The 11845-nt window shown below is 45.9% G+C and overlaps 1 protein-coding gene across 2 annotated transcripts in view; it reads left to right on the top strand.

The window, feature by feature from the left end:
- The window catches only part of LOC129196211 (NF-kappa-B inhibitor delta-like), a 13970-nt gene extending 2125 nt beyond the window's left edge, over nt 1-11845 (top strand). Inside the window, exons 1-6 of one of the 2 annotated variants that reach the window (XM_054803299.1) lie at nt 1854-2078; nt 4376-4427; nt 4837-5003; nt 5358-5474; nt 8666-8830; nt 9260-11845. In XM_054803299.1, the coding sequence (XP_054659274.1) occupies nt 4412-4427; nt 4837-5003; nt 5358-5474; nt 8666-8830; nt 9260-9331 (537 nt within the window). In that variant the 5' untranslated portion in view covers nt 1854-2078; nt 4376-4411 and the 3' untranslated portion in view covers nt 9332-11845. Of the gene's footprint in view, nt 1-1853; nt 2079-4375; nt 4428-4836; nt 5004-5357; nt 5475-8665; nt 8831-9259 lie in introns of those variants that run through there. The other variant, XM_054803300.1, reaches the window with a different exon arrangement.

Raw genomic sequence — 11845 nt, 5'->3', positions numbered from 1 at the left:
TTTAGCAATCAATTAGTTCATTAATGTACGTACAGGCTAGAACCACAGATTAGCTGTTAGACTTTCTGCTAAATTTGCACGTTAAGGCAGACTAAGGTGGAATTCCATGATCCAAATATGGCCTGGAGGCACTGTTTACTCGAGAAGTCCTTACTCACAGAAGCACTCCTGCAGTTCAGACGTTAGTTCAATCACTATTATCCTCTGTTGGCATCCCTGGGGATGTGCGGGTGTGCAGCCACAGCTAATGCTGAGCCTGACTGAAAATCAGACTAGCCATGAAGTTGCATTTCTACTTCCTGGAATTGCAAGGGGTGGCTCTGGGGTACAAAATTATCTGAGGAAAGAGAGGACTGCCTACCACCTTCTGGCTAAAAACTATCAAATGTTGCTGTCTGGAGCAGAACAAACTCGGGGGCTGGTATGGCTGCCTGTGGGATGGTCTCCTCCTGTGCAAAAGGGAAGTGCAAAGCTACCTGTGCATGCCCAGCACCCTTGCGAACAGGACCTGGGGGAATGGAAGTGGCGAGTAGCTCTGTGTAGTAATTCTTTCCAGCTCTGTGTAATTCTCTCCAGCTCCAGCCACAGAGCCAGGCAACCACAGTGAAGGAGGGAAGTGTTTTCCCTGTCACTAAAGGCCATGTCACCAGCAGGCCCATAACTGCTACGGGATCTGATAGCTCTTTGTCGTATGCACGAGATAAGGACTTGGTCCCTCTCACCAGTAGTTTTGATAAACAAGTAGAGCTTAACAGGCTGTTTACAAAGACACCATTTAGAAGAGGCTGTTTGTAACTGCAGATGGTGTGATATCCCCAATGCGTACAAGGCCACATCACCCCAGCAAGCGACACACACGTCCATTATGGTACACTGGGCCCCAGCACTAGGCTTTGTGGAGGACTTAGATACCTCCCAGCACAAGGGCAAATCTCACCTGAAAGAAAGTGCTGAAGTGGAAAGGAGACAGCATGTCAAAGCTCAGGAGTGCCGAGGGCTCTTGAAAGCTGCAGTTATTTTGAGGTAGGAAGCCCGTTCTGTGGGAGTGGGTGCTTTCAAGGTCAAGCCCTTTGGGGCTTATGGCATGGTTTTGTGGAACACTGGGTATAAAACTCCCAAAGTGGCTACGCTGCCCTGTAAAACTGTTTGCTCCCAGGGTGGTTGATGGCGAAGAAGTGATCAGTGTCTTTATTTACTTGTCTTAGAATTCTACATATTTATGCAGCTAAAGGTATGAGGGCGTATACATTGGCAGCTGCAGAGCGCATGAAATTGCTGCGAAGACTTGATGCCAAGGAACACAGAGGAAAGGTAATACTGACCGCTTTCTTCTGCAAACAGTGGTGTTTGGGATGGGCATGGGCTTTGCATGACTGAGAGCAACTGATGCCCTGAAAAATCCAGCGCACTCTCTCTCTGTTGCTGCAAAGGAAGACTTGGGCATTGATATGTCTTGCTTAAGTGCATCTAGCAGGATCCTGAAATTAGGTAGAATGAGAAGGAGCTTTTTCTCTTTTCAGACCATGGTTCATAGAGCGATCTAAGACCACGCTGGTCCAGGAAAATATGTGTATGTTGGCAGTAGTTTCTGACGAATTGTTTTATGAACAACAGGTTTATGCTAGGAGTGCTGCACCTGACATAAACAGTGTTTCAAAAATGCTGAACTTAGGTTGTCATCCAAATTAGGGCCAAAGAACACTAGAGGGAGTTCAGCAGGAGCTGGGAAATGCTCTCCCCCTGCCCCATGATACCACGGGTCCTAATACGCGGGATTCAAAATCTGCCTGTGAGCTGTCTTAGGCTTATGCGCCACAATCCTTGGCATTCTAGATACCATTCAGCCCAAACTGCCTTTCCCTGTTCCTTGTTTTATGATAGCATTTGCTTTCTAGACTCTCACATTTTTTCTGCTGTGCTGCTATTTTCAGACTCCTCTGCTGGTGGCCGTCACTGCCAGGCAGCCAGCTATTGTCTATGATTTGATCCAGACAGGAGCAGATGTCAATGCTGTAGACAACAAAGGGCAGTCAGCCTTACATCTTGCTGCAACATATGGGTATGCCCAAGTTCTTCAGGTAGGAAAAGCTTTTATGGTTTTAATTGCTAACAGTATAAGCCTACAATAAAGTCTCAATATCGGTGGCTTTAAATACCTGTCTCAGAAGGCAAGATGTCAGTAAGCAATGAAGACTGACCAAAGGCTCCTTTTCCATTGCGTTAGTAACCGACTTCCCGGGTAACTCCCGTTTTAGGACTATACTTGCAGCTAACGTCAACCTCCTGTTACAGAGGAAATGACTTTAGCGTATCTGGGGGAAAAGAAATCCTTTCTGCAGATCATCGTTCTAAATCTGCTGATGGCAGGCCAGGCAGAGTGGGCTTGCTCTGGCTCGAGCCCCAAGTGTTGTACTGATGCCTGCATTGGAGGGGCTTCCCCAGAGGCTGCAGGCAGCTGTGTGGTGTGAGGAGAGGGAGAAACCCCCTCCCTGATGTCAGCGTCATCCAGATGGGAGCAACAAATTAGTCCAGACTCAAGCCAGCCAAAGAGAGAGCAGATGTGACCCTGCAGGCAGAGCCAGCGCAGGCACAAACTACAAAATGAGACACATTTGTCACTTTATGCAAAACCAAGATCCATCGAGGAAGATTTTCCAGGGCATGAGAGAAACTAGACACTCCCGTATGGCCAGCATCTACTAGAGTTTCATGACTTACATGACCAGATCTTCACTTCTCTATTGCTTCACAGATCTTTCTGGAGACAGGGTCTACATCTAAGTTGTGTGCTAGCCAGAATCTAGCAGCATTGAAGAGCAAATTATCACATTAGAAAAGGCGCTGTGGGAATTTTTGGAAGGTATTACATAGCAGAGATAAGCATACTGGAACAGGTCTCTTAAATGCTTAACTATTGGCCATGAAATGGAATTAATAAAACTGCCTTCCTTGATTCATGACAGGACCAAGTATGGGCAGCTTCAATGCAGAGCTTCATTTCTGCACTTCACGCAGAGCTGAGTTTACCTGAGGGCAGAGCACAGGGTCCCCTGAGGATGAGGGCTGTGTCAGGGGGTACCTGGCACGCTGGCAGTCCCTTTCCGGTATCCGTTAGCTCTGCCTTGTACGTGCCCTGGGTTAAGTCACGAGCAGGCAGTTAACGTATAACGTTGCATATTCTTGGGAAAACAGGTGTTTCATTCAGTGGGGAAGAGTGTTTTACATCCAGATGATTCCAACAAAGCCTCCCAGAGTGCCTTGTGGTGGTTTGTGTTTGTTTTGGGATTGCTTTTTTTTCCCTTGACATAACAAGGGAAAATGCACACAGGCTTGCCTCTTGGTGGGGTCAAAGCCATGAAATGCTTTACAGTTTGTTTGTTTGTTTGTTTTAATTGGTTTTTTTCTAATGGGTTAAACATTTACTCTCTAATCATCAAGCAGCTCAGAGCTACCTGTCAATATTTGATCTGGATGTATTATTTAATTGTTTTGAAAGGAGAGCACAAGCCCTAACCGTTCTGGATAATCCTTCAGCAGAAGGATTCTGTCCTGCGCCTTGTCTAATTTTACAAGGTTCTGGACGAGTCACTGCAATGCAAAAATTCTCAGCCAAGATGCTGTAATGTGAACAACTTAGTTTATTCAATCAAGAGCAAAAAATGCATTATCTGTAATAATATAGGCAAGGAGCTACTTGGCTGCATCATATAAAATGTATCATTTTCTTAAGTTAAAGAGTTTTAAAATTTTTACTCTCTGATAAATCTAAGCAGTGCTCATCTCCAGACCATTGTTTCATGGCATTTATAGGCTCTGCATCCTCATTGCTGCAGCCATCGCAACAAGCTGTGGTTTTAACCCGTCACGCTGCTGCGCATCTGCTGCACATTAAAACGAAAAAGTAAATAAATCCCATCAGAGAATTTCCAGTGTCAGCAAAATTTTAGGTAATAAAGTTTGGCTGTACATGTCAAGAAGAGATTTTCATTTATCCTTGCCAGCAACAACTCAGAATAAATATGAATTGGTATCATTGGTGCCTTTGCTTAGTCCGGGGTGAAAGGAGGCTAGCGCTCTTAAGCTGGGGGCAGTGACTTAACTTTATGGTTCTGAACTGAGAACCTAATAGGATGCTATGCGTAGGTGAGGTTTAGGAAACTAGGGAACATGATTTTCCTGTGTAACCCTGAATGTTCCTCTTAGGAAATAGATTCACAGCACTGAAATCTCGTGTCAAAGAAGGGCTTAGTCTGTAGTTCGATGACAATTATCTAATTCATTGTTTGTTTGTTTTTAAATTTTGTTAGTTTTGCCTCATTTTGGCTTGGACAGCATTCTGCTGAACTAAAATTTTCCATTTCTCTATTGCTTCTAGGTTATACTGTCACTAGGTTTCCCTCTTGATTTAGAAATGAAGGATTTTGAAGGTAAGACCCTTTGTACAGCTATTTTACAGTGATATTAAAAAGATGAAACCCCCGTACTGGCTATTTCATTGACTGAGACGCAATGGTATTTGGTGGTGTGCTAGGAGGCCAGAAAGGCCTCAGAAACTGCCTGGGGAGAGTCGTTGCTGTGCTCTCAAATGCCACAGAATTCAACAGTGCTGATGATTCAGTGGTGATTCAGTGCACAATTGGTGGTAAGCGCATGCTGGAGCGCCCCGTAAAGTGTCCGTACAGCCAATATGGTACCTCTGAAACCAGAGGAGGGCTTGTGCCTTAACAACGCACGTGCAGAGATGCATATTCTCTCCCCGCCAGCCCTCGCTTCCTCTCTGTAATCAGTATGTTTGCTGGGACTGGGGTTATCTCCCTCCCTTCCTTGGTTTTCCAGGCCATACCCCACTCCACTGTGCTGTTCTGGCCCACAACGCCCTGCTCCGGGACCAGGGTTGCCAGACGTTGATGGAGGAGCAGCAGAAAGATCTTCAGCACAAGAGCGAAGAGCTGGAGTCCTGTATCCACCTCCTGGTGCAGACAGGAGCCTCCATCTACAGCCGGGTGAGGGACCAGCTCGGTTACCCGTATGCTGTTTGTTTGTATGGGAACTCTCCCTTGCGCTGCCTGATGCTTACGCTGTGCTCAGACTGTTGGAGAAGGAGTGAATTACTGACAGAAGGAGAAAGCCTGTTCCCCCGTCAAGGGACTGGTTGCAGAGTTAGCTGCTGCCTTTTGGAGTTACGTTCTTGCAGCCTGCAACAAACACTGGACAGTTAAGTGGGCCACCGAAGGGAAGAGGTGCTCCACATTAGCTGCAGAGCTGGCCTGGACTTTTCTCCGATGGGTTTATATAATGTCTTCAGCTTGTTCTGCAGAATGTTTCTTATTTTGTTTGGGGTTTCTGTTTTTAAATAGGATGTGAAAAGCAACAAGACAGTTCTTCATTATACAGTCCAAGATGGGAACATCTCCCTGCTCAGGTACTTCTTGGAGCTGAATGCTTTCAAGTCCAAGGACTTTGTCAATAACAAGGTGAGTTTGGCCATGTGTGAACAAGATTTGTGTGCACATCCACAGGCAGAGGAGAAGCCGTGAGCAGTGTGAGCGCTGTGCTGTGGTGGGAGGCTGCATGCAGACAGAGGCATTAGAAGATCTGTGGGGTCCTCCAGAAACCAGTTTTTCTCTTCCCACATGCATATTTTTTCTGGAGGGAAAAGAGCAACAGTTTGTGAATCTGAACTACTTTTTTTTAACCTGAAAATGCATTTTCCAATGAATAGACACTTCACCCGGAAAACAGTGCCTGGCTTCAACTCTGAGTTGTGACGTGAAACACAGGCCCCTCTCCCAGCAGGCAGGAGCTGAGAGACTGAGATAACCAGGGAAGAGGAAGGACATGGGAAGCGGTTACTTGAGGAGGAACATGAGCTTTATTACATTAGGCTGAAGATTGAGAAAAGACCTCCGCAATGATGCAATGGTTTGCTGTTGGCACCAACGTTATACTGAAAGATGGCATTTTAGGGCAGCCACGTATCAAGTAATCTCTCCTGTCAAACGTGCCACCCATAGGAAGGACAAAGCTTCCATTTCAATTAAGGGAGATGGCAACTCTTTCTGCCTTAGATGTTATTTGCACCGGTTCCTCGGTGCAGAATTTCCTAGGTTGTATAAAGCAAGCTAGAAACCTTCCCAGTGCTGCTCTTGTGTCACCCATCCCCTTGCCGCCCCATACTTCACCTCTGAGCAGATACCAAGCAGTGACACTATCTTGCAGATGTATCAGCTTCACCCATCCTCCTGAGCAAAAGTCCTGACATTCCTGTGCCTTAGCTGAGACATCGCTCCGCACCATCAGCCAGAGCTTTGGCTCTTGGCTAGCTTCCCTATCTCAGCAGGACTAAGTGGGTGACTCTGGGTGCTTCTGCAGAAGGGTACCCTTGAGCAGGAAAGGGAGGGGAGGACAAGAACAGGGCTCCCTGTTTTGAGAGGGTCAGTGCATTGGCTTTTCATCTCAAGATTTTCAGTCTCTCAGCCTTGCTTGTACTCACTAGAGCATCCTCGTGCTTGTGCCCATCGGGAAGGAATTGAATGTTTTCTGTCAACTCAGTTGCTCGCTTGGGAAGCAGATACTGGGCAGCTTCACATTTTTACCCTCTACAGATTTCCGTTGGACAGGAGGAAACATGTTTTGCTTTGTGTATGTGGGTAATAACACTGAGTTTCTGTCTTTCCGTACAGCGAAGGGCCTTGTGCTGCCCTTTCACTACATTCTTTCTGTATCTTTAAGACCCATTAGGCAGGTGCTAGCTTGTCTGTGGGAGTCTGCTGTTGTCTGTTGATCACAATCCTGTGAGAGCTTCCTACTGTGATAGGATCACTTGGAGTCTTCAGTCTTGTTGGTGAGCTGTCTGGGACAGCGTGAAATATGATGGCAAGGTTGTCTGATACCCATCCTGGCTTTTTAGCTCTTCCAAGTATGAAGATGACAAGAAAACAGGGACACTGGAGTCTATGTTCTGGCTTCCGTGGCTCACCCACTGCTTGCTGTGGCTGTCTCATTCCAACTCCACTTCTTTGTGGATTCCACAATGAGAAAAGCATTGAGGCCTTTGAGGTATTTTTCACCTGAAGGATTCCTAGAGCCTACATATTGGTGCTCTGGACCATTGTCTTGCATAAGCCCTATTAAAGTCAATGGAGAGGCTTCAAGATCACTCATTGTCAGACTGCTTTGTTTTCTCAGCCCTGTGCCTGGATTTGGAAGCTATCAGGTGCTCCTGCCACAAAGATGCAGCAAACAAATGCAAATGTTGCCATTTTAATGAGAAGTCCTGTAAAGAGTTTGTAACTATCCCTTGACTCTATGGAATGATAAAATTGACAAGGATCTGCTTGTTCAGGGCTTGTAAAACATGTCTTGCCTGAGAATAGTTGTTAAGATTTTGCTGTTTTGCTTTGTGCTTCAATGTCCCTTATGTCTCACTGGTAAATAGGACCTGAAAATCATATGTATTCCTTTTAACAATTGGAATAATAATACACGTTACAATTTGTGTCCAATCATTCCAAGTTCATGAGAAGTGTATGATTGTATCAGAGAGAAAAAATATACAGCTGCCCAAATGATACTTCTTGTAGACTAAAAATACCTTGCCTTATACATTTGCTTATTAGGTTTTTCTCATTTAAAACCGTTACCAGTCATACCTGACTAGGCAGAGGCACAGATTTCTGCACGGTCTGGTGATAGCAGAGTTTTTCTGCAACAAATTGCAGTATGCTCCGTCCTGCGCCCCCCCGTGGCTTCGCAACAATTTTTGTCTGTTGTTTCTGTGCAAATCCTGTTACGGAAAAAGGCTGGAGTCAATACATGCTCAAGTAGGCCCTTGACTTCAGGACTCTGCTTAATGACAGCACCATGAAAATAAAGCTAAGCGGTACCTTCAGCACTCTGGGAAGGAACCGGGAGAAGGTTTGAGCCCAGCATGATTTATTTTGTCTGCTGCAGAGCCAAGCCACCTGCAGCCCTGTTTGGTCCATGGTACACAAAGTCACTGAGGGACACGGGCTGCTGGACCTCTGGCTTGGCTGGACCGCTGGGACAGCTTGGTACCTTTCAAAGCACCTCTTTTTAATGCCATGACTTTGGTGACCTGGAAGGACTCGCGCAGTCAAAGAGCACAAATGGTTCTGCTATTGTTGGTCCTTGCATAGCCCATGTGTAACGGGTGACGCAGCATAATGTGTTTTGTGTCCCTCGGACTGACCGAAATGTTTCCCAGTGAAATAGTTCCTGTTGTTTCTGCTGGATAAATATGGATGTCACAGGGCCTCTATCCTTCTCTTTTTCAAATAACTCATCAGGTCTCTGCTTACATGAGGGTACGATTTAGCAGAGGTTTGCAGAGCGATTAGGAATGTTGCTGATACAGGACTATTTCTTAGCTGTACCCAAACCATCAAAGCCCCCCAATTTGTAGTGCTCTGTCAGAAAGAAAAATCTAAATCCATAAATCTCCTGCATGAGCAGCCATACATGGGAGAAATGGGGCAGGGGTACTCCCTCCCCTCCCAGTGAGCAATCGTGTGAGGCTTTTTCAGCTCTTGTTTCACAAGTCCATTTCTAGGAAAATTCTGCATAGGTGGCACAGCTTATCAGGAGGTTTATCTTTTTTTTTTGTCTTTTCTTCTTCTTTTTCTTCTTTGTTCCACTGCATTAGGCACATGGCAACACAGCTTTGCATATGGCAGCTGCATTGCCTCATGACAAGAACCAGAAAGAAATCATCCAGTTGCTCCTTGACCATGGGGCAGACCCAAGCATCCGAAACTTAGACAACGATCAGCCAATCCACATGGCTCCTTCTGGAAAAGCTGGGGATCAGGTACATGATCCGCATTGCTGCTGCTTCCTAACACATCTGTGCGCACCACAGCTGCCTGTCCTTACCAGGGGAACAGTGACAACAGGTCATATGACACAGGTCTGACGTTGCAGTGGTACGGACTTGGGGGTTCCCCGCTTCAGTAAATTTGTAGTCAGGGAGCACAAAGCGGGCATTAGCTGGTACTCCGAATACATCTGGGGAGGTATTGATGGGTAGTTCTTTTATAATGGCAGCAAATCTCAAGGGATGATTAGGTTTCATGCCTACAGGTATGAAAAGGCTCCTGGAGCTCATCGTAGTCTCTGATATGCTTATGTATCTAGTTACACATATACATGTGTACAGGGGGGTGCGTGTATGTATGTGTGTGGTGTCTGCATGCACAGGTTCAGACGGTACATTGTGAACTTCTACATTTTTTGGCAGGTTAGGCATTTGCTGAAGAAAGGGAAAGTTGCGTCTGCATTCATTTCCTGTCGTCGAAATGCCAGATCCTAGGTTACCTGCGATTTCTGGAATGGCTTTAACTTCAGCTTGCGGATTGCACAAGGCCTCTTAGAAAAACTGTGAGCATGGCTAACCAACATGTCCCAGCTCTTAGGGTCTTTAAACCAGGGTGGGATGACAGTGTTTCTCAACCTGTGGACCAAAAATAGCGCGTAAGATATCAGAAGATGACCTTTCAAATGCTTGAAAACTTCATTTGGTTAACAGTGAATGCTAATAAACCTCAAGCATTGCTTGCAAGCAAGGAAGCAAGCAGAGCAAATGCTCAAAGTACAGCCAACCTTTGATTTGGTGGCAACTGAAACCCGTGGTGGTGACAGAACGCAAGATGGTAGTTTGGCTATAAAAGGTTGAGAAATACTGTTCTAAGACAGGCTTGAACTGTGCCTCTTGTTAGGTCCTGTACAGAGGTACTTGCTGAAATGCCAAAGCCTTTGTGATGTGCAATTGCCTCCATTGTTCCTGCTAGTCTGGGAATGCAGGAACCTGAGGGGAGGGAAAAGACTGGATGGAAGAGGTCAAGTCAGCCTGAGGAGTCATCCATGGCTGTATTTCACCTGAATGAACGGACATCCAAACTCAGGAGCTCCAAGCGAGGGTTCCCGCAAGCTGCTATGACCCCGTTTCTTAGCACTTTGTGGAAGAAAGCTGAAGCAGCTGTCCATTGCCACAGTCTCTCACCCAACCCCAAGAAAACGAAACAGACACTTGTAAGAGCAAGGACATGGGGCAGGTTCTCAACAGTGCAGGTTCGTGTGGCTCCTGAGTGCTTCCCAGTGAAGGGATTCCTCTTTGAGACATCTGACCCAATCCAAGTCTCCAGCTTTAATGGCAAATAGCTCTGGAAGCACCTCAGAGTGGGGAGCTGAAGCCTCACGTGAGCTAATGCCTGCGTAGGAGACAGAGGTTTCCTTTGGGTCTTCAATAGTTTTGAGACACAGACAGGGTGGAAAACCTTTGAGCCCTGTGGGCCTGTACACAGCAGGGTCAGAGTGCAATGTGGTGAGTGCTCTCCTATTCCCATTCTTGTCTAAGGGGGCATTTTAATAGATTCTTCTTATTCTTTCTGTGAAATGATTTGTGAATTGCTGTGCAATCAGCTGGCAACAGTGTCTCTGCCAGGTCAATAGGACTGAAGGTAGATGCCTGAAGGGAGTGAAAGCTGCGTTTCGACAACCCTTTCATAGAGGGTGTCTCATCTTCAGTACACATTCTGAATTATAGTTCACTGATTTCTCAATGTCGTACAAGTTATTTTTTCTAACAGGACTGAACAATAAGACGAAGGGCAGGTGTCTTAAATCACTGCAGTAACTTCCTTGATCGCCTACTGACTAACTCAATAGGATGGGGTTTTCTAAAGCGCTTGTCAGGCTCACAGACCTGGACTGTTTAAACAACTGTTTAGTAGACTTGAACAAAAGCTCTTAAGAAATGCAGAGATCTTCTCAACTTTCTCAGCCCTCCTCTTTGCTGTTCTGCTAGTGCTTCTCACTACATCATATCTACAATCCTGCCAACATCCGCTGACAAAAAAAAAAAAGCAGATGTGTATTTGCATGTGTTTGCATAAATTTGCATGTATCTGGGCATAGGCCAGCAAAAGCATGTGCTTTCTTACTTTGAAGGGATGTTATAACAAGCCCTGAATTGAATGATAACTGCATTGGTGAGTTAGTACTGTGTGTCAGGACAAAACGGTCAATAAAATATCTGTTTCTTGAACTTGCTAGCAACACAACTGTAAAACTCTGGCCAGCATGTGGCACGTGGTGCGCTAGGGAAAAGGTGAAAAGCTTTTTGCCATCTAGAAAGGTCTATGAGATGACAGAAGTCCTTTTGCAGCAAGTGAAAAAAATACATGAGCTGTTTTCTGGAGTGGCTTATCTCTATTGATTCGTCTGCCTGCTGTGGGAGGTTTAATACAGAGCAATGCCATCAGCGACTTGGAGTCTGCAAAGATCACCACCTCCAGAATATCAGGGAAAATCTCTGTCTGGGGAGGAATGGCTGTGGCTTCATTCAAAGCATCACCCTGGCAGCCTGCGTTGCTCCGCGTTGATAGATGAGATTTGCAGAGGGAAGATGCCATGACGGACTCAGGAAGGATTTGTTCTCTCTATAGGCACGTCTGTGTTCAGCTTCCCAAAGCACATCTATTAAAGGCCTGGTATGAGGCCAGCCATAATCAACAAGCTGTGCGTATTGTCTTTGGACTGGATCCACGAGACAGTTGGAAGCTGCTGCTTCCCCATGCGTGTGAAGCACCTTTCCCTTTCCCTGTCAAGCCGGCCAGTTCCTGGCCTGTGTATCAACGAAATCCCTTTTAAGGCTCAAAGGTGGCCTGCATGTGAAGTCTTCTGCGCTGGGGTGAATTTTATTTATTTGAGCAGTATCTTAGTTCCCAGTTAACCCCTCAAATTTTTATGACTGTTTCAGGAGAAATGTACCTTTTATAACCTTAGCAGTACTGGCAGTGTGTGATACCCCTATATTTGCACAGTT

The sequence above is a fragment of the Grus americana genome, chromosome 24 (assembly GCF_028858705.1).
Source record: "Grus americana isolate bGruAme1 chromosome 24, bGruAme1.mat, whole genome shotgun sequence".
Lineage (NCBI taxonomy): Eukaryota > Metazoa > Chordata > Aves > Gruiformes > Gruidae > Grus > Grus americana.
The sequence above is the reverse complement of the archived record's forward strand: the minus strand, read 5'-3'. Positions and strand labels throughout refer to the sequence as shown.